Source organism: Dipteris shenzhenensis, chromosome 4 (assembly GCF_047967505.1).
Source record: "Dipteris shenzhenensis isolate YYH24624 ecotype China chromosome 4, Dip_SZ_1.0, whole genome shotgun sequence".
Lineage (NCBI taxonomy): Eukaryota > Viridiplantae > Streptophyta > Polypodiopsida > Gleicheniales > Dipteridaceae > Dipteris > Dipteris shenzhenensis.
In genome coordinates, this window is record NC_141599.1 from 59,606,584 (window position 1) to 59,628,061 (window position 21,478).

At 48.3% G+C, this 21,478-nt stretch overlaps 1 protein-coding gene across 2 annotated transcripts in view; it reads right to left on the bottom strand.

Annotated features, from left to right (window-relative positions):
* LOC147903130 (dynein regulatory complex subunit 4-like) overlaps positions 1 to 21,478 on the bottom strand; it is a 71,781-nt gene that overhangs the window by 34,729 nt on the left and 15,574 nt on the right. For both annotated transcript variants that reach the window (XM_087373303.1, XM_087373304.1), the window contains 3 exons: positions 19,352 to 19,658; positions 19,071 to 19,190; positions 18,831 to 18,958 (listed from right to left, as the gene is read on the bottom strand). In XM_087373303.1, coding sequence (XP_087229429.1) covers positions 18,831 to 18,958; positions 19,071 to 19,190; positions 19,352 to 19,570 — 467 coding nt within the window. In that variant the 5' untranslated portion in view covers positions 19,571 to 19,658. The remainder of the gene's footprint in view (positions 1 to 18,830; positions 18,959 to 19,070; positions 19,191 to 19,351; positions 19,659 to 21,478) is intronic.

The following is a 21,478-nucleotide window of genomic DNA, read 5'->3' on the forward strand; positions in this document are numbered from 1 at the left end:
TCTAAATGAGTTATGAGAGGGACTAGCTGTGAGAGGGGATGTTGACCTCTGCTCGAGAAACTTCCACTAAAAGTCCTTGGCATTATTGCTACACAAAATGTTTAGTAATTCTTCCTCAATTCAGTGGAAGAAGACCCTCTTCTTCCGACAAACTAGTCGAGACCCTTTCATTTGGTCTTCATCTCAGTCAAAAGGTGATGCCCGGTCTCGAATATGAGTTGTCATACTAACCATTGCAAGGGACCAATACAATATGTGGGAGGTAGGTGGATCTGGTGGTATTCGAAAAAGATTGGAGAGTAGCATCATGAATGGACTCTCTTCAAGCTTGCCTCCTGCGAATGCTCCCACCCCTCCCCCGCTCCCGTCTACCCCCCCCGCGCTGCGCGGCCCCCTCTCCCCTCCCCCTCCTCTCTCTCCGCCGCCTCCCAGCTCGCAGCCGTCGCGCCTCCTCCGTCTCCCTCTCCTCCTTCTCCGCCCCTCCGTCCTCTCCTCGCCTCCCCCCCCCTCGCGTTGCGCTACCACCCCCCCGCCCCCTTCCTCCCCTTCCCCACCGTTGCGCAACGCTGCCACACCCCCCCCCTTCCCCTCCCTCCTCTCCTTTCTTCCCCGCCCCCCCTCGCGCTGCGCTGCCACACCCTCCCCTCTCCTCCCTCCTCTTCCCCGCCCTGCGCTGCGTTGCCTCCCCCCCTCCCTCCTCCTTTCCTTCCCCCCTTCGCCATTCGCTCCCCACTCCACCACCTCTCCTCCCCCCGCTTCCCCGTACTTCTCCATCCCTCCCTCTTTCCTCCCTCGCCTCTGCCATTTCCTTTCCCCCACCTTTTGGAGCTTTTGCAGTTTGTCGGTGCGGTATGGCGGCCGTGAGCCCGGAACCGGTGGCCCAGACGGACCCCCCCCTCCATCAGCCTACCGCATAACACTGACAGAGCATCAGGTCTCCTTGGTGAAGCAGGCCGCCACTGACTTCTCCCAGACGTCCGTTTATGGGAGAGTCATTGGCTACGCCCCTTCACGAGCAGACATCAGGGACTGGTTGCAGTCCACCCTCTACCTTGAGGACAGCCACATTGAGGAGGTCGCACTCATGGGACGTGGTATCTTCTGGCTCAAGATCTCCTCAGCACAGGCTGCGAGCGATATGGTCAGACGGTCCCCTACTTTTGTGGGTGGGAAGATCATCCTTATGGTCCCATGGTATAGGGGTTTCAGTGTAGCGGACTTCGATGCCCGCTTTCGCATTCCTCGCCATCCAGTCACCCTCATTTTCCCAGGCCTCGCAACAGAGCTTCGCCCGATCAAGGACCTGGGGGCGCACTTTGGCTGGCTCATGCAGGACACCTTCGTTGATGCGGCGGCAGCCCAAGGGGTGCCACGTGTCAAAGTGGCAGTCCTAGATCCATAGAGTATCCCCTTAGAGTTCGAGATTGAGACGGACACAGGTGTGGTGACGCAGCGCATTATGGTCATTGGTCACCCAGATCAGTGTCTGAGATGCCATGACTTCGGGCACCAGGCGCTCTCCTGCCCTCGCTTCACGAGGATAGAACCTCATATGGCCCCCATCCAGGCAACTCAGGATCCCCCCCGCCAGGCATCGACATCCCCTCCCGAAGGGGAAGGCTGGACTGAGGTCAAAAGAAAACAGAAAGGAAACAAAACAGGACTAAAAAAGCCTTCCCATCTACAGCAAGAGACCCCTGTGGTCACCAATCAGCAGCAGCCCAGTAAGGGGAAGGAGAAGATCAGCCAGCCTCCCCCTCATCCTTCACCCCGCCCCCCCCCCTCCCCCCTCCTCCTCGGTCCCCCTACCTCCCCCCCCTCCGGGATCCCCCCCAGCACCTTTGGTTTCAGCCCCCCCCCTCTCCCTCGAGCATGATCCCGAGGGAACCCCCCCATTCGCTTGCGCCGCCTACGGCCCCGAAGCCAGCACAGACCTCCTCCGTGCCTATCCCTCCTGGCCCCCGGTGGAGGGGAGAGGCCCTTCCCCGCAGATGGCTAGCACCACTCCAGCTCATTCGACAGCCAGCACCCCTCTTTCTAGTTCCGACTCCTCATCCTCGTCCCCACACCCAAGGGCAGCTCCTAGAGCTCTACCTTTGGAGCTTTACCCGAGCAGGACCTTGGGATTATTTGGATGCAGCTGGTATTGGCTCCTTCCCTGCATGCCTAGACATCAGCATCTTCTTCCTCCAAAAGGGGGCGGAGGGTAAGGTGTCCGTCCTTGCCCCCCATGATGGTCCTAGCTATTCCTTCACTATCACCAGTGACGGGAATGAGCAATGGATGAATGAAAATGTTTGGGAGACGATTCGAAATCAGTCCCAGGAGCAGGTGCACGACTGGATCGATAGCAGAGCAGCGGAGTTTCTTCAGCAACAGTGGAAGGAGGGTGACGTTCGTCTGAGATGGCGCCACAGCGCCAAACAATTCCGCCTTTTGGTCATCATTCGACCGCCTCTGGAGTGGATCTACGCGGAAGGGCTCCGCCCTTGGAGGACCTCAGAGGTAGCGGGCTGCTATAGTATTTCCCTGGCGGAGGCTTCGAGTTGGTTAGAGAGAGCTTACCACCATGGGACGAAGGGCCTCTCCCCTCTATTGAAGGTTTTAGAGGATGGGTCCGATGATCCGGCCTCTCCTTCGAAACCCTCACAGAAGCGCCTTCGTCTGCACACTGGACATCCTCCGACCACCTCGACATCGACCGCAAGCAGACAGCTGTTTGTGGCCCATCTCCCCTCTTCATGAGTATACGCATTATCTCTTGGAACGTCAACGGGTTCCACTCATCAGGAACCCGCGGCCCCAGGAAGATGGTGCTCAAACAGGAGCTCCAGCCAACCTTGGTGGGAAGGGTAGATGTGCTCCTATTGCAGGAACACAAGCTTTCGGCTTCTCAGACCAGTAAGTGTGGGAAGGTCCTCACAGGACGCTCCCACACCTACTGGGAACCTTCGATTGGCGAGCAGGGGAGGAGCGGGGGTGTCTGTACCTCCATCGACGCTTCTCTAGTTCAGCACGTGTGTGGTTTTGGCACCTTGATCCCAGGACGAGCGCTTTGGGTGGGCTTGAATATTGAGGGCTCCCGCATCGGCATCCTCAATATCTATGCCGCGACCGACCTCAGACGGAGAGCCGCTTTCTGGAGATCTTTGACAGGCTTATTGCCAAAGATGGATTCTTGGATTGTAGGAGGGGACTTCAATAACCTTGAGACTTTAGAGGATCAGCAGGGACGGGGCCCAGAGTTCCTCGGTATAGCTCAGGCGGAGCAGGCGGATTGGGACTCCTTGTTCACTGTGGGAGGTTGGGACAGTTTGAGGGAGCCTTCCTTTTGCAGATGGACAGGGAGTCTGGACTTCTCTTGGGGTTACAGGAGGGAGAGAGGCAGACTTCTGGAGCGGTTGGACCGTTTCTATGTCAGCGATTGGGCGCTAGGCAGAGGTGGAGAGTCAGGAGTGGTTCCAGGGACGACCCTCTCTGACCATGCCCCAGTCATCCTAGTCCTGGACTCAGCCTCTCACTCCTTACCTCCACGCTCGTGCTGGATCCCAGACTCCATGTACTCCAGAGCAGCGGTTCGCAGCAGGATAGTGGACCTGTGGGAGCAGGATTGGGACCCCATGGGGGATATGGCAGCTCAGGTTCTTGCCGAGTCTAGTCTCATCTATCAGCAGAAGGCGATTCAGGTCAGGCAGCAGTGGTGGGCGAAGGAGAGGGGTCTCAGACGAGATCTTGCCTCAATACAGCGGATGGAGCAGTCTTCTCCAGGCTCTGAGGAGCTCAGACGACAGGAGGTTAGAGCCCGAGCCATGCTAGAGGAGATCACCCAATGACGCTCAGAGTTCTCGTTTCATGCTTCCAAGTCCTTTTGGGCTAGGAAAGGCGACACGATGTGCAGAGAGTTCTTCAGGACTCATGGCCAGAGGTCAGTAGGGGAACAGCTCCGATCTCTTAGAGCGCAGGATGGTAGTGTCAGGACAAATCCAGACAAGGTCCGAGACTTGGCGACAGATTTCTACAAATCCCTGTTCCAGCAGGAGCCCCCAGACCCTCGTGCCCGCCGATGCAGGGAGGAGGTGTGGAGATATAGACCGTCGTTCGTGCAGCCTAGCATGAGTGAAACCCTTCTCGCCCCTTTCACCGTGGCAGAGATGCAGGATGCGGTGAGCGCTATTGATGGGCAGAAATGCCTAGGTGAGGATGGGCTCTCTAGAGCTTTCTTCACCACCTTCTGGGAGCAGGTCCACAAGCCCTTGCTCGCAGCCTTCCAACATATCTTCTCCAACGGACAGATGCCAGAGAGCCTTGCCACAGGCTTGATTTTCCTCATCCCCAAAGGGGGGGACCGTCAGGAGATCAGACAGTGGCGCCCTATCACCCTCCTCCCGACTGCCTATAAAATCCTTGCCAAGATGATCAGTAGCCGCATCCGCCCCCTGCTACATGACTTGATCCATGACACCCAGACTGGTTTTGTCCAAGATCACAGCATTTTGGACAACATTTTCACATTCTCAAAGGCGACGGAGTGGGCCCAACACAGTGGCCAGCACCTTGCCATACTCCTTGACTTTGAGAAGGCGTACGACAGGGTAGACTGGTCCTTCTTGGAAGGTACACTCTCTCGGTTCGGTTTCCCCGGACGAGTGGATCAGAGGTATTGCTAGTCTCTACAGATCGGCCTCAAGCCAGGTTATCATCAGCGGCAGGATGGGGGAGAGATTCACCCTCGAGCGCTCGGTGCGTCAAGGCTGCCCGCTTGCGCCCTACCTCTTCCTATTTTTTGCGGAGGCCATGACTCACTTCCTACGAGCCCGTACCACTGGTCTTCGAGGGATGCGCCTCCCTATTCGGGACGATGCAGAACTTCTGGACTCCGAGTATGCAGACGACACGGCCCTGTATGTGCAGGATGATATCGAGTCACTGGAGCGAGTGAGACTATCTTTAGAGATTTTTTGCCTAGCCGTTGGGGCGAAAATCAATTGGCATATGTCAGTTGGTTTTCTTATAGATCCGGGAGCCAGCTCACAGTGGGGTATTTTCCTGGGGTTTCGCTGGATCCCTAGAGGACAGACGACATGTTACCTGGGATTCCAGGTAGGTCTGGATATCACGCCGGCTTAGCAGTTCTTACCGGTCCTAGTCTCCATACGACGGAAGCTAGCCTTCTGGAGCACGGCTCGGCTATCTTTGGCAGGCAGGGCCCTTGTGGTCAATCAGGTCCTTCTTGCCACCGCTTGGTAAGTGGCATCTTGCTGGTGTTTCTCGAGATCGTGTGTAGCCTAGCTGAGGAGACTGGTGCGGAACTTTCTTTGGTCTGGCTCAGATGGTTCCGGCACCACCAGAGCCCGGGTCGCCTGGCAGACAGTCATTCTCCCCTAGACAGAGGGCGATCTTGGCATCATAGATCCAAAACTGCAGAGTCACGCATTACATGGCAAGTTAGTCATCCGCGGTCTCACCCTAGGAGGGCAGACGTGGAAGCTCTTGATTTACATGGTCTCAGCGCGTGTATCCCCCACAGAGGGGGTGATTGGCAGCCGTCTATCCGGTGGATTGTCACTTCAGCCCCACTGACTCAGCCCTGTTCCCCCTTCCTCCGTGGCCTCGTCTCGGTCTAGAGGAAGTTGCGGCACAGCCTCTCTCAGGTTCCCCCCAGCTGCCGAGGGGAGATAGACAAACATCCCCTAATTTGGAGCAGCCAGGTGACAGATGATACAAGTCGCCAGCTTGGAGAGAGATCCCATATCCCATGGGCGCTCTGGGCGCGTGGGCCTGCACGCTCGCTCCGGGTTTGGAGGGACGTCTATAGCCAGTTGAGCCCAGGCAAGCTGGCAGCAGCAGTAGGTACGGCACGTGGGATCCAGGCTCGGCGAGCGGAGATCAATGCTGCCATTCCTACAAGTTGGAGGATTCCCATAATCACCAGACAGCTCCTCCCAGGAGATGAGAGGTGGCTAGGGCAGTTCACACCCCGTGGCATTCCTTTGGTGGTTGCAAGCCTTTTCTCGGACTCCTCGATTCACTTCTTCTCCGTCGCCGATGGTAGCCATCTCCAGAGCAGAGAGGCCGTGATCGACCCCCAGCTTCCCTCGCAGCGCCTTCGCATCATAGGGCTGCAAAGGAAAACGTGGCATATAGACCCCCTGATTATGCAGGACCAGGACTAGAGACTCTGGATTTGGGAGGGCCGCTCCTTGACAGAGGTGGAGTGGGACCCAAGGGAGTGGCGTTGGCCACCACTGGAGACCTCAGAGAACCCTACCCCCTTCTTCTCATACAGTGCGCGTACTGGTAGGCGTGCTCTTGGGGCTCTCCAGCGCACGCTACCCACACAGGCACATAGTTGGTATGCCCAAGGGATATCTCTGGTTTTCCTTTGCACATTCTGGAAGACTCTTTGGGCAAGCTGGCGGCCGAGGAAGATCTCTTACTTTCTTTGAATGGTGGCCCACAAGGGGCTACCAGTTGGCAGATGGCTGAGGCAGGAGGGGCACTGCCAAATGTGTTTTCAAGAGTCGTCGTCCCTGAAGCACTGCCTTTGGAGCTGCTCGCATGCTCAGACAGTGTGGAAGGGAGTCATGGGGATCTTAGCGAGGGCTGCACCCGAGCTAGGACCGGTCACTTGGGGAGCCGTTTGCTGGTGCAGCACCGAGATGGGACATCACTTGGCTTATGAGTTCTCTAGGCAGGATCCAGTTTTCTTCATCATGCAGGCCACCTGGGCATACATGGACAGCTTCCCTTGGCATCTGACAGAGACAGATGCAGGAGCGATGACTCGACACCCAGTTTGGGAGATCATAGGGAGTATTGTAGGCTGGCATATCTGGACTTCCAGATGCGCGCAGACCTTAGGAGATCAGGCTTCTTCTGCTACCCAGACCCTAGCGGACATTTGGAGCACGATCATTCACACACTCAAGGGTCAGTGGGATCAAATTCAGGGGGAGTCCCGGGCAGGGAAGGAGAAGAGACGGCACTTCCTTCGTGACTCTGCTCAGAGTCTTCAGTGGCATTACTCCCCCCCACCGTGGTTGTTTGTCCACACTCCGATGATTATGCCCTGAGAGGCTTGTAATTATTATTTTGTTACCACGGGCTGTATCCGTTTTGTGATTACAGCCCGCTAGCCTCTGTACTCTCGTTTTCAAGCAATATAACTAGCACTACTTTTTGCGCAAAAAAAAGCATCATGAATGGAGTGGGTGAGAAGGGCGGCTCCATCCTCTAGTAGGAGGACATCATCAATATCAGTAAGCATAGTAGAGAGGCGGGCAATGTATGCAGGGGCTAATTTGTGATCAAAGTGAATCTCTTGATAGGTGGTGCATATGTGCTTAGTGATGGGAGTGGGATGGACAAGCTAATGAACAAGTAGGTATGGTCAGCTCCACGCGGGGGTGGTGGGATGTAGAAATCTATTATCTGAGAGGCAAAGGTAGGGGATCACATGAGGTAGTTACTTGCATTGGACTCCTCCATGTGGAAAACATGTGAGATCACTGAACGAAGCCCATCATTGTAGATAATCAAATCATGCATCTTGCCCTGTCTATGAAGGTGTGCCATACGAGGTGACTGGGGCTCATTGGTCTATGGAAGCTAGAGAATACCTGCCTCATCTAAATCAATGTTGAAAATCAATGATCGGTACCTAGCGGTCTACAATCCATGCTCTCAAGTCTCCAAGGAGAAGTCCATAATGTCTGGGTATAGAGCTGTATACGACAACACCTCACCATTCTGTGGCAGCTCCCTGGAAAGGTGTGAGGTTAGACTCGCAGGAATCTCACATATAGATTGTGTCGCTCCATAGAGATCATCCCAATGAGAGATGATTGGTATAAAACTGCGAGACCGCCTGATAGTTCCTTGGCTCGACCATAAGGTTCCATTACAATTCCGGACGATGCAGGTCAGGGACTCAATCCTCCAAGCGTCATAGACCCTGCCTCCCTAGTTGGGTGTTTCAACGGTCCCCTAGGTAGGACCAATCAAGAGTTGTCCCTCACATACCACTGCCCACTTCCCCTACTTACGGGAAGCACTCACAAGCCCGCCGGGGGGGGGGAGGGGGGAAGCAAGGCGGAGAGGCACAATGGGTAAGGGGGCCTTGCGGGGGCAGGAGGTAGCAAGGGAACTCAGGCGGAGGAGGGAAGAAGGCAGGGGGCAAAAGGCACTAGTGGAAGCGAGAAGGCAACGCAAGGGGGAGGCAGATCGGAGGGCGGGACGAAGGCTTAAATTACAACCATCTCCTTCCGAAAGGTTTTATTTGTTGTAGATTAAAGCTCCTCCAATGCTTTATTTGTTTTCTCTTCTTCTAGGGCCTTGAGGGAGTTGACCTCCTCCTTGATGGTATTCAGCTCCTCATTTTGGGGTGGCTAGAATTCACCCTCCTCCCGTTGCATGCATATATCTAGAATGAATCCAGTAACATGCCCAAACTCATCCTCTAAAAACACAACATAGTGCAGTTTCAATCTCATGATAGTCACTCATAATGCTGAAACCATAAAATCCATCACGCATAGCAAGGACACTCGGTTGTAGACCATAGTATAAACATATGCTCTCACACATGCAAGTCGAGGTCATCATCCAAGTAAATTCGGGTCACTTTCACAGCCGCCCTCATGCTCATGAGGGTCTTCCTGTCCATAGCAGTCCGGAGTTTCATCACTAGTGGCCTTGTAAGTGCCTCAGGTTTGCCCACTCTCCAAGCTGTCTCACATGTAAGGTTCACACCCATTTTGGTGAATAAGATCTGTCTGTCTGCCATAGGGGTGTCTCCCACTGTGAGATCTCGAACCAAAACATTTACAGCTTTGTTGTTCCTCCTTTCATCTTCCTCCAAAGCTTCTGAGATAATCTCTTTCTTGGGGGAAGTTGTGCCTTTCTTGACCACATCTTTCCACTCTAGGATTGCAGCCTCTCCTTTTGTGATCTTTTGTGTGAATTCAGCATGTTTAACTTGCATTGTGGCCTGCAAGGATGACAAATCTTTTCAGAGTTTTTCGTTCTCAGATTTCAGCTCTTCCATTACCTTGTTTGCTCCTTCCGCAGCTCCTTGTGCATCTCTCCGCTGTTGTAGTTCGGCTCCCGTGGCTTGCATTTGGTCTTTGAGGCTGTTTTTCTCTTATTCCCATGATGCTCTTTCGTTCTCCCACTCTTCTTTCTTGCTCTTCTCCTTCCGCCATTCATCTTGCAAGCGTCCGCTTTGTTTCTTGAACTCAGCCAATGCCTTGTCTACATGTGCTTTTTTAGTTAGCAATGCTACATTGGTGGCTTCCAAACCTTCCACCTTCTCGACAGACCTATGGGACAAAGTACAGCAAATGGAAAGAAACTCATATAAGCCATAGAGGGCTGAAGCAAAGGGCGTGCTAGATCACGTGCGAGTGCTATGATAAACTCAAATATATGGCTCAAAATCTCAAACTCGCATAACAAAACTAGAGCTAAAGCAAGCTGAGATCAGTAGCCAAAACCCCGCGCCGTGGTGGCCCTCCGGTGGGCTGCAAAGATATCCTAGATCTGTGTCTATCGGGCTGTATTCCGCTGTGGTGGGGGGCAAAGTCTCCTCGACCTCTGTATCCAAAGAGCTATATCAAGAAAGACGCCTCGCCTCGGGCTGTCTCCTCTAAGGAGGGCAGAGATGCGTCAGACCTCAATAGTGCGTGCTCTGGTCGCTCTCCTAGTCGTGCGTGGATTTTGCGTCTCTCACTCGGTAGTACCGTACCGTGCGTGGACTCCATATCAAGAGTGGACAAGCAGAGAGGATCCCCAGAGAGAGAGTCGTATCTGCACATTATGTGAGTGGCATGAGGTCGAGTCAGAGGAGCACTTCGCCTTCTGTTTGCCCAGTCTACTACAAGAGAAGTGGACGATACCACTACCTTTTCAGAGACAAATTCGAGGACCTTCCCAGACTTCTCTCATATCCAGATCAAAGGTGCCTCGCCGCTTTCATTCATGAGGAGGTTCGACATAGAGAGCACCTCATCGGATCACAGAGACAAGGGCAGGAGGCCTTATCTGACCCATCTCAAAGTGTGATCACAGAGTTCTTCCAACCAGAGCATGCTACCCCCCGATCACAGATAGTAGGAGAGGGAGAGACCCCGAGACCGAGACGTGGCACACTCGACATAGGACAGATGCACAGATCATGATAGCTAACATCTCATCTATTTTCAAACTTGGGATATGGCTGATAGGAGTTACAGTGGTGCTTGTCAAGCGTAGAGTAGCTGCTAGGAGGCCAAACAGTAGACAGCGATATATCACGGGCTTCTTGCCTACACGGCCTAGCGCGTCACCGGGCATACCTTGACGTCCATTGTATTGTATGGTATCGGATCAGATTGCATCTGTTATGATGATGATGACTATGGTTATATGTATGATGATGGCATTGACTATGTCTACACAACTTTCTAGCATGGGTTAGGATGCTCACTTAGTAGCTCCACCCTTTTGCTCATTGTATCAGGTTTTCTATCGGTCTCATAGACCCATCGGTCTTTAGTAGACTTTAATAAACTTTCTTTCTCCGCTGATCCATGCTGCCCGCATGTCTACTTACTCCTCCACCTCTCTGTAGCCCGGAGCTTACTCAAATCCATAGAAGTCTATGACACACTGATGTGATCGGTCTACCTCAACATCCTGTGGTAATGTAAGTGCATGTTGTTGTCTGATCTGTTGTAATAGCATCTCTCTATGTCGTTGCATCAAATAGAGCCCAATGCAGACCTGAGCATGCAAGTGGATCAGGCGGGAGAGTGAACAAAAACCCTGCCCCTCCTGGAAGTGGCAGTGATAGCGTCCCCGGATCTCATGATACGCTGGGCAAACACATAAGAAATGCTCCTCCGTCTCAACTGCCTCCAGTCTACCCAGTCGGGCTAGAGAAGCATATCCTCTACTCAAACAGGCTTGCATCGCCAGTCTCATCGTGAAAATAGGGCCAGAGAAGAGAATTCCTAAATTTGTGTATGATGAAACAATTGTGAGACATAGCGTGAGCGCAAAAGAGTGTGTGTGTGTGTGTGTGTGTGTGTGAGAGAGAGACAGAGACAGAGACAGAGAGCAGACAAGTGAGAGTCAACACACTATCGTTGAAGAGATACAAACAATATACAAAACTTGGGGTTTTTTCCAAAGTGACAAAACCCTAACTAACCTAACCACTAACTACTAACTGTAGTTGGGAATCCTAACTACGGTTAGAAAAAAAAACCTCTAAAGAGAAAAAAATGCTCCTAACCCACTTATTAGTCATAAATTGGTCACTACCATGAATTATGGCGATAATTCCAACACCCCCCTGCAGTGCCAATGTGATGATGTACAAGAAAAAGATCAATCACCAAAAGGAGATAAGTTCAGGGCATGGCAAAATGCCTCAAACTTCTCACATGGAAGTGCTTTGGTAAAGATGTCTGCAACATTGTCATGTGTGGAGACATAGATCATGCTTAACTCCCTTGCATGCAACATAATGATAATGAACCTGAATGTGCTTCGTGCGAGCATGAAACACAGGATTCTTGGCAACTGCAATAGCCCTCTGACTATCAATGAGAATAGGAGAAGGACCCTCCAATGCTAGATGAAGATCAGCCACTAAACGACGCAGCCAAACACACTCAACTGTTGCTGTGAAAGCTGCCCTGTACTTAGCTTCACATGAGGAGGTAGCCTCTGTAGATTGTTTCTTGCTCAACCAAGAAATGCAAGCATCACCCAAAAAGAAACAATTACCACTAGTGGACTGCCTTGTGTCATAATCTCCAGCCCAATCCAAGTCACTGTAGCACGCATTTGCAAGTCACCGCCCCTAGGAAACATCAAACCATAAGAATTAGTACCTTGCAAGTAACAAAAAAAGTGTTTTACAACCTGCCAATGCATAGTCTTTGGGCTATGCATATATCTGCTCACTTGTGAAACTGCAAACTGAATATCAGCCCGAGTATTGCACAGATAAATAAGGCATCCAACAGCTGCACCTGACACCTCAAAACCGGAAGGTTGCTTCACATAAACCTCTTCCAACAAGTCTCCATTAAGGAAATCTGTTTTTGTATCCAACTGATGTACACGCCAATCAAAATGTGCAACCATGGCAATCACTGACGTGATAGTAGTCATCCTAGAAGTAGGAGCAAAAGTCTCCTCATAATCAATGTCCTTTTTCTGAGCATAACCTTTTGCAACCGGCCTTGCCTTGTACCTATCAATAGACCCATCTGGCTTTCGCTTGACCTTGAAAACCCATTTGGTACCTATAGCATTCTTCCCTAGTGGCAAATCCACAAGATTCCAAGTCTGATTCGTATCAATGGACTGCAACTCATCCTTCATGGCATTCATCCAATGCACATTATCCTGAGCCTCCTCAAAAGAGTCGGGCTCTTCTTCATCCTCCAGAAGTGCACCAATAAAAACTGAATCCACAAAATGTGACCCCTCTGCATGTCTGGATGCACTACAAGTTCTGCCAGGCAAAGGAGCATCAAGCCTACTCTCCTTGAGAGCTTGGAGCAGCCAATGAGAAGCTGATTTTGCTGTGTGTATTTCTGTCCTTTCCTATCTGACGGCATCTTCCACTGCCTGTGGTGGAACTAAATCAGCTTGAGGCTGAATCGGGGCATGTGGACCAAGAGCTGCTTGCTGTAAAATCTGATTTTCAGTACGGATATCAGCTCCGAAACCCAATGCGATGGGTAGCAATCCCTCAAAAACATCATCCAAGATGGAAGAAGCTGGAACATTAAATTCAGCATGTGTATGCACTGAATTTTCAGAAAAGATTACATCTCTGCTAACAAAAATCTTGTGAGAAGCAGGATTGTAGAGACGGTAACCTTTGCTCTCTGCACTATACCCAACAAATATGCACTTAATTGCCTCGTCGAACAGCTTTTTGTCGAAACTCAACAGGCACATGGACATATGCAACACATCCAAAGACACGAAAATGATCCACTAAACGCTTTCTGCATGCCAAACTTCATAAGGAGTTTTTGTTCTCAAAGCCTTAGTGGGAGCCCGATTCAAAACATAGTTTGTCTGCTCAACTTTGCCATTTTGCTAAGGGGTAAGCCTCACTGTAAGCTGATGTGTGACGCCCTTCTCTTTCAAATAATCCTCAAATTCATGAGACATATACTCCCCCCCTCTATCCGTGCGTAGAATCTGAACCATGAGGCCTGTTTCATTCTCAACCTTGGCAACAAAGTGTCAAAAATGCTTAAACACATCTGATTTTTTCTTCAAACCATAAACCCAAGTGTAGTTTGAGTAGTCATCAATAAATGTGACATAATAGAGATAACCACCCAATGCAGGAGTCCTCATGGGATCACAGACATCACTATGAATGAGCTGTAATTTTCGAACGGCTCGTACTGCACCATCCTTCTTGAAGGGAAACATGTGCATCTTCTCAAGTATGCACCCTTCACAAGCATGAGGGGGAGGTGACTCCAAAGGAGGCAAAGCATCAACCATAGAATGTTTTTGAAGTGTCATCAAGATGCCATAACTCATATGCCCATATCTAGCATGCCATAACCCCGCATTCTACATAGCAGTTGTGGAAGTAGAAACTGCAAGTGCATCCTCTGGTCTTTTCTCAAAAACATCAAGCTGAAAAAGACCACGAAACAGCGTGCCAAATAGTCTCAAGGCAAATCCTCTTTTATTGAGAGAGAACACTAAAAGCAAATTCTTCTTGATTCCAGGTACATAAAGCACATCATGAATTCTGAAATTTCTGCCATCTATGGCTGTAAGTACGAAATTACCAATGCCACGAACGGAATAAGATGAATTATTGGCACAAGACACCCTTTTTCCAACGGGTGATGGATGCAGAGAATCAAACAAACACTTCCTGGAAGTGATATGTTTGGTGGCACTACTATCGAAGTACCAATTATTCAATGTCTCATTGACAATTGAAAGCACACGAATCCTTAGAAGGATCATAACTGCAAGTCAAAAAAGCATAAGAGTTATCCTCAGAGGTGGCTGTAATATCTGGAGCAACCACCTAAAAATCAGGACTGAAAGTCAGAAAGGCATACTCTTCTTCCACTAAGTTGGCTGAAGCATCACCACCATCATGTGCATGAGGAGCTAAATCTGTGGACAACCATACCAGAATCCTTTTTCTTTTCCTTGGCAATTCTTTTCTTGCATTCCCTGATCTAGAGACCCGGCTTCTTGCAATAATGACAAACACCCTTTTTCTTGGGCTTCTCTGCATCATTCTTAGCCTTGTAAGAAGGCTGTCCAGAATCAGCTTTGCTCATGTGAAGGCTGATTTGCATGCTACTTATGTTGCCCCTTCCTTTTGGGCTTGAATTTCGAAAGAATCGCATGTTCACAAGCTCATGAAGCCATGTTCTTTTTGGTTAAGAGGGAAAATTTCCCAAAAGCCCCAAATTTTCACTAAAATTGCTATGCAAAATTGAAGCCAAACCAAAAGCCCCAAATTTTGGAGCAAATTCTGCAAACAGATTGCAATGTATGTCACATACACAAAATGCCACAAATTTCTGCTCCAACAGATTTGCCAAACAATGGCTCACACTGCAAAATGAACCTGTAAAGGGGTCTTGCATGGAGACCCTGACAAGAAGAAGAAGAAGAAGAAGAATATATTATCGTCCTCTGAAGACCAAAAATCGGCCTATGGGACCTGAGCAATACAAAATCCTCGTACACAAAGACTCCTCCCTTGGAGGGGAGGGTATTAAGAGAAACTACCTTTATGTCTTAGGTGAGTTCCTGTGCTTGAAAAGCTTATAGACAAACGTTCCTAAAGCTGGGGGTGACCCGCTATGTAGCATATCAGCCAGTCTGTTATGTCCCTCGAGAAGAGAGCTAAATGCTTTCCGGATGTGAGTATAGTAAGGGCATATCATTACCATGTGTTCTTCAGTTTCTGCCATTCCCTGGTCACATAATTGGCATATTCTGCTCTCTTTTGGCATATCTTTCCATCCTCCTATTTCAATCTGCAGCTGGTGTGATCGGGTGCGAAGTGAGGCCAAAGCTCTTTGCTTATGTATTGCCATAGGTGTGCAAATGATGAGGCAGAGAGAAACGAAACAGTTCGTACAATGCAAACTGTACGGGCTGTACGGCCGTGCAATACGGAATGACATGGCTAACAGAGCAATAAATGCAAGTCACACGTGGACCTGTACGGAAATTAGGCACTGGCCTGTACGACCTGTACGAATGTGCTGCACATGTAGTTGTTGTACGAAAGGCTGGTATGGCACTGTGCCGTACGTCATTGTACGGCTATGTGGACAATTGACACGCAGGTTGTACGGCGGGTGGTGGAGCTGTACGGACCGAGCAGCGTGGAGCTGCAGGCGACACAGGCTGCGTGTACGAATACCAGGCTCGGGCAGGAGCTGGTCCGGGAACTAGTCCTTGCTCTAATACCAAATGTGAGACAAAGCGTGAGCGCAAGTGTGCATGTGTGAGCTATCGTTGAAGAGATACAAACAACACACAAAACTTGGGGTTTTGTCAAAGTGACAAAACCCTAACTAACCCAACCACTAACTACTAACTATAGTTGGGTATCCTAATTGCAGTTAGGGGGAAAACCTCTAAAGAGGAAAAAATGCCCCTAACCCACTTATTAGTCATACATTGGTCACTGCCATGAATTATGGCAATAATTCCAACAACAATCTCCACTGGTGATCCATCAAAAGTTAACTGCTCTCTATGCATAGCTGCTCGGGATGTGTGGAAGATCATGACCTTGGTCTTAACAAGTTTGACCCTGTGCGACTCACAGAATGTCTGTAATGCATCTAGGTGTCTCTGAAGGCCCTCTGTAGAAGAAGATAATAGAACCACGTCATCAGCATACATCAGGATCTGAATCAAGAAACCACCGAGAGAGCATCCAGCCCCCCCCAGTGTCTCCATAAATGTCTCGAGCTCATCTATGTAGAGGCCAAACGGGGTTGGTGATAGTGGGCACCCTTGTTTGACCCCAATAGTGCTCATGATCTGTCCAGACTCTACCTGAAACTTGAACCTAACTGTTGCATAGTGGGAGATTGAGAGCAGCTAACACTATCTTTATTCTACTTGGCCTTGGCAATCACCAATGGACCACAGAATTCACTCGTTGGCTTCCCTCGATGAAGGGGGTGAATACATCAGTCCTCATGACAGTGGCTGGAAACTGATGGTAGAGGTAGGGTTTGCTGCTCATGGCTGCATCTGGCTATGGCTGAAGGCTAAACTGCTCCAATAAAGACAAAGGGAGCTGAGGGGCTGGAGAAGATGCTGAGAGGGGGTTGCTGCTGGCTTAGGCTAAAAGCTTAGTGCTGGAGCTGCTGCTGTTGAGGGCTGAAGGGGCTGGATTTTGTGATGATGGGCTAGGAATGGTTGGACATGTAAATGAGCAGATGCAGGGCTTCTTATAGGCAGAAACCCATACCTATTCAGCCTGGTCAACACTCAGCCAAGTCAGGCAAAAATCAAACATTGATGGTTTAGAAGTCAAGCGTATTTGTTGACCTGTTTTGTCTTCTGTTGGTTTTGCAAAGACTGACTGATGTTTTTCCAAATCTGCATGCTGCTGCTTAAAAGATTCTGATCTAAATCTACACATGAGACTCATCTGATTCTAGGCGTAGCTGCCCTAACATGCCTTAAGTATAGGTAGATGTCCATGGGCCATTAGAATATCCATGACAAGACAATGCCTTTATTTGTTTCTTGCAATTTTTATAAGTTTAAGCAACATGTTATAACTCATATGAAATTTGTCCAGCATCCCGAATTTCAAAGTCTAAAGCATTGCAGCAAAAGCAGAAACTCTACATTGGTTTGCATTTTTTCACGCTGTTTGAAAGAAGATTCAGTTTTCATGCATTGCACAGAGAATAAAAATGGAATCGCACCCAGTGTAGCTTACATATACAATCCTTAGCAATGGCGCCAATTTTGCAAGGTACCATATAGAGCATGACAAATGTTTCTTTAGCTCGTTACTTGAGAAAAGGGACAGTTTTAAGGGACATAACTGAGAGAAGACTTGGCTAATTCACATAGAACTATAAACTGCAAGCACAAAATTTCTTTAAAATATCATAAATGCAATTCAAGCATGGATGAGCCTACATTTTTGTATTTGTGGATTCGTATGAATTGCATGCAACGTGTATGAGTGGTCTTTCTGTTGGTGTCTTTGTGTGGTGGCCAATGGTGTCGATGAAACATAAGAATGGATCCCTAGCATGATTTCAAAATTTGAATGTTCTCGAGCAGTGGTTTTGAGAGCGTTTGCAAGAATCTGAAGGGCTAGAACAAGACTTGATAGGATGGCAGAGGTCGCATACAAGTTCCACGACATATAATTTGAAAATCCTTAAGCACCCCAAGTATTTGAAGTTAAAATCAAAATCTGCTTATATATACGAAGATAAACTTTGACTTGGATGTACTCAAACCTAACGTTGATGCCTCTTTGATATTCTCCACTTTGAAAATAGAAAGTATCTATCACTTACAAATAAAATGAAGAGACAATAAGATGGAAATGTAGTTCCTGCCATTCTAATTCTTGTTTGAGGCTATGATGCTAATCATTCGTGCAAAAGATGAAAATTCCTAATCAACACATCACAGACTTTTGTTACAGACTTCTATGCATCAGAGTCAGCTGCCAGTGTAGCTGAGGGAGAGGAGCCTGATGAGATGAGAGCATCGTGGATCAGTAATAGAGCTGTCCGCAACGATGCGATCAGACGAGTGACACACACTCCATGAGCGACACCGAGCGAGCCCAGAGTACGCACGATCAAGGTCCGGTCTATCTCATCCCTTCTCAGGGGCGACCGCCAGAGACAAGGCATCACCCTTGACGTAGCCCACCGGATCCAGAGATCGAGGAGACCACGCCCTCCCCCACGTCACGAGACAGCTCGATAGACATAGATACGAGAGCTTCTCACATCTCATCAGAGTGCCACCAGGTTACCTGGATATATGGAACCTGAGCACGTACTAGGAGTGCTAGCCCTGAGCGCCTGACACGCTTCTGTTACTTTGCTACTTTAGTATTTTGCTCACTAGCTGAGCATGTTAGGATTTTAGTTTTTGCTTTCAGTTTTCAGTTCTCAGCTAGGGAGGCAATGCTTTCAGGCACACTTTTAGGATCCGCCAACAAAGGGCTGGAATTTTGAAACCCTAGTTAGCTCAACTGCCATGTATGCATGAGCACTCATCGTTAAGTGTATTTAAACATCTTAATTACACTTAACGGTACATACAAAAAGTTGAAGAATAATAAAATCGTCTCTAATCCCTTAGAAACACTGTTCAAGGCTTTCATTATAGACACAGCTGCTTTACTTGACAAACTGTTAGTGGCTCCCAGAATTTGTGTGAGATCCCATTGCATTCCAGTTTTTTTCATGATTGAACCTCTCAGTCTATATTTTCAAGAAATCTGTTTTATGAAGCTGAGGCTGTCATTTTCCCCTCTCTCGAAACCTTCCTTCATTTAAATTTAAAGCCTTGCTTTCCCTGCGGCCATATTATACAATTTGAAGTCCCCTCCCCTTCCTATCTGCATTTGATTTGAGCAATCATTTTTTAAAAACTTTGCTCCAGCTAGTAGATATAGGCTACAAGCTATTATCATTCTTCGCATCTCGGTGTCTGATCAGTATTTTGTTTTTCTGTAGAGAAATGAGGAATTGAGCTCTTCTAAAGCTAAGCACGACCATTTTCTAATATGACAGTTATAAGGAGAAAATAGCACCTACAGAAGCTCCAGTTCACGCTTGGCTGCTTGTTCTCGTTGTAACTTCAAGGCTAGTTCATGCTCAGCTTTGACAGTTGATATGTTGTTATGTTGCTCGTATAGGAGATGTTTCATCTTTTGATTATATACCTGCCATTCAACGATACAAGTGAGTAAAATGCATCAAAGTGCTTAAATGATAGCAATCCATTGTAATACTGAACACAATTGCCTCAAGTAGCTGAAGTAATATAGTTTGAACCTTGATTTCGTCTTGATGCCTCTCTTCCATTTCCTCAAGATTCCTATCTTTTATCCGCAATTCACTCTTGGCTTGCTCTAATTCCTTTTTTTTAATCTCCAAAAACGAAGCAATCTTATCCTGTCATGGGAAAAGCTTTGCCCATTATCGTTTTGAAGCAAGTTTTTTCAGAGATTTTTTCATCAATTGAGATAAATTTTCCAGAATATTTTATCAAAGCAAGTTCAAAAATAGCTCTAACAGATTAATTGCTAGTATACTGTTTACTATCAATTACATACTCTTTCTAACTGCATGTAGTTTCTCTCCTGCTCCTCTCTGATCTTGTCTGCTTGCAGGGCCTCCATCTGGCCTTGCATCTCTTTTGGAGAGGGTCGATCTGATTTATCACCATGTCCAACTGCAGCATCTCCTTTCCCTTTCTTTTGTTTGGAACCTGCTGCTTTGTCTTTTGCAATTGCAGTTTTCTTTTCCTTGTTAGGGTCCTTCTTAGGAGCCATTATAGAAGCTCAAAGAGTGAAAACACTAGATTCAAGAGTCCTTGTCCATATAGCACAAAAGGGGCAAGGAATTAGCTCCAAGAGGTTTCTGCTGCCACAATGAGTCAAACATAGGATTTATATTTATAAGAGCTCTATGGGGGGAAAGTAGGAAAAACTGACTTGAATTCAAAGTGTACAAAAATGGATAAATATAAATATGAGAATCGTTTCGATTTGACACAGATATTTGTTGAAAAACTGGCAAGGTTCATAACTCCACTGTTATAGCCTCAAACTATTATTTTTAAATTCGCAGTTATTCAGTAGGTATTGTGGAGATGAACCCAATCAAGCATTCATTGTTTACATATAAAGAAAACTTAGCCATGAGCAAGCCCAATACAACAAAATCATAAGATGCAGCTCTTACAAGTAGGTACCCCATTAACAAGTAGCTCTTAGCCATGAGCAAGCCCAATACAACCAAAAAAAAATGCAGCTCTTATAAGTAGTTACCCCACTAACATAGGATCTAGCACACACCAGCCAGCTAAATTTCTGTTCCAACCTTACCATGACAAACTTGCCAAACATATCTCGCTGTTTCGACAGGAAAAATATCACAATATCAGCAGGCCACAATATGGATGAAAACTTCACCAGGTGAAATTTGCATATCCAATACGGCAAAAGCATATATCTAGATGAATCCAAGAACATTCCCAAACTCATCCTCTAAAAAAACAACACATAGTGCAGTTTCAATCTCATGATAGCCACTCATAAGGTTGAAACCAAAAACTCCATCACGCATAGCAGGGACTACCTACTATGACATCCCCACTGACATCATCCACAATGTCCAACAATGGGTGTATATACCTAAATGAATCCAGGAACATTCCCGAACTCATCCTCTAAAAACACAACATAGTGCAGAATTCTTCCCCATTTGCGGAGGGGGGCCCTCAATGAGTACAGGGTCCAAATCTGGAGTCGTCTACATTCTCTCTCTAACCCTCTCTCTCTTTGAACATAGCTCAACAGGTTTAGAGATCAAGGAGACCATGCCCCCCTCGGACACCATAGCATGAGACAGTCAGACAGCAGACTCAGATCCGATACATTTTCACCGCTCATAGACGAGCCACCACAATGCCGGGTTTTGGTTTCTGAGTTCTAGCTCCTGGTCTCAGCTTGCTCCAGATAGCAGTTAGCACATGATTGGATATGATATGATATGTGTTGTACTTGACTTTGCTTGAGCTACTGAGCTCTCTTTATTTCAGGATAGTACTCAGCAAGGGCCTTAGCGTGCCCTTTGCTCTAGCCCTTTGTGGCTTGTATGAGTTTTTTCCCTTTTGGTGTCACTTTGTCCCATAGGCTCGCGAGGCCTCCCATGGACATTAATATATCTTTCTTTCTTTTCTTTCTCTCTCACTCTCCCTCCCTCCCTCCCTCCCCCCCCCCCTCTCTGGAGGTTGACACATATTTTTTGTATCAGGACTAGACACACCGTCCTTCATAACCTCTTTTTTGTAGAAACGGTTGGCTGGCCCGTTTTGAGACCGCCACCGTTATGCTCATTGTATCAGTTATCTTTAGTCTCATAGACCTTCACGGTCTCCCGAAGACTTTAATAAACTTTCTTTCTTTCTTTCTTTCTCTCTCTCTCTCTCTCTCTAGAGGGCAAAAAAAGAAGTACGAGATGCAGGAGAAGGAGACAGCACATGATGGTGTCTGAACAATGGGACAAGTATGCAAAACAAATTGGGGATGACAGTGTGGAATTGTAATGGTACCCTCTGGTCCGACCCAGGGGAGTTCTTGGAGACATACAGAAACAGAGATATGATCTTCTACACCAAGACACAGAAGAGCCCAGAGAGAGGGCTACCCACAGTGACATGATACACTTGGGAGTCT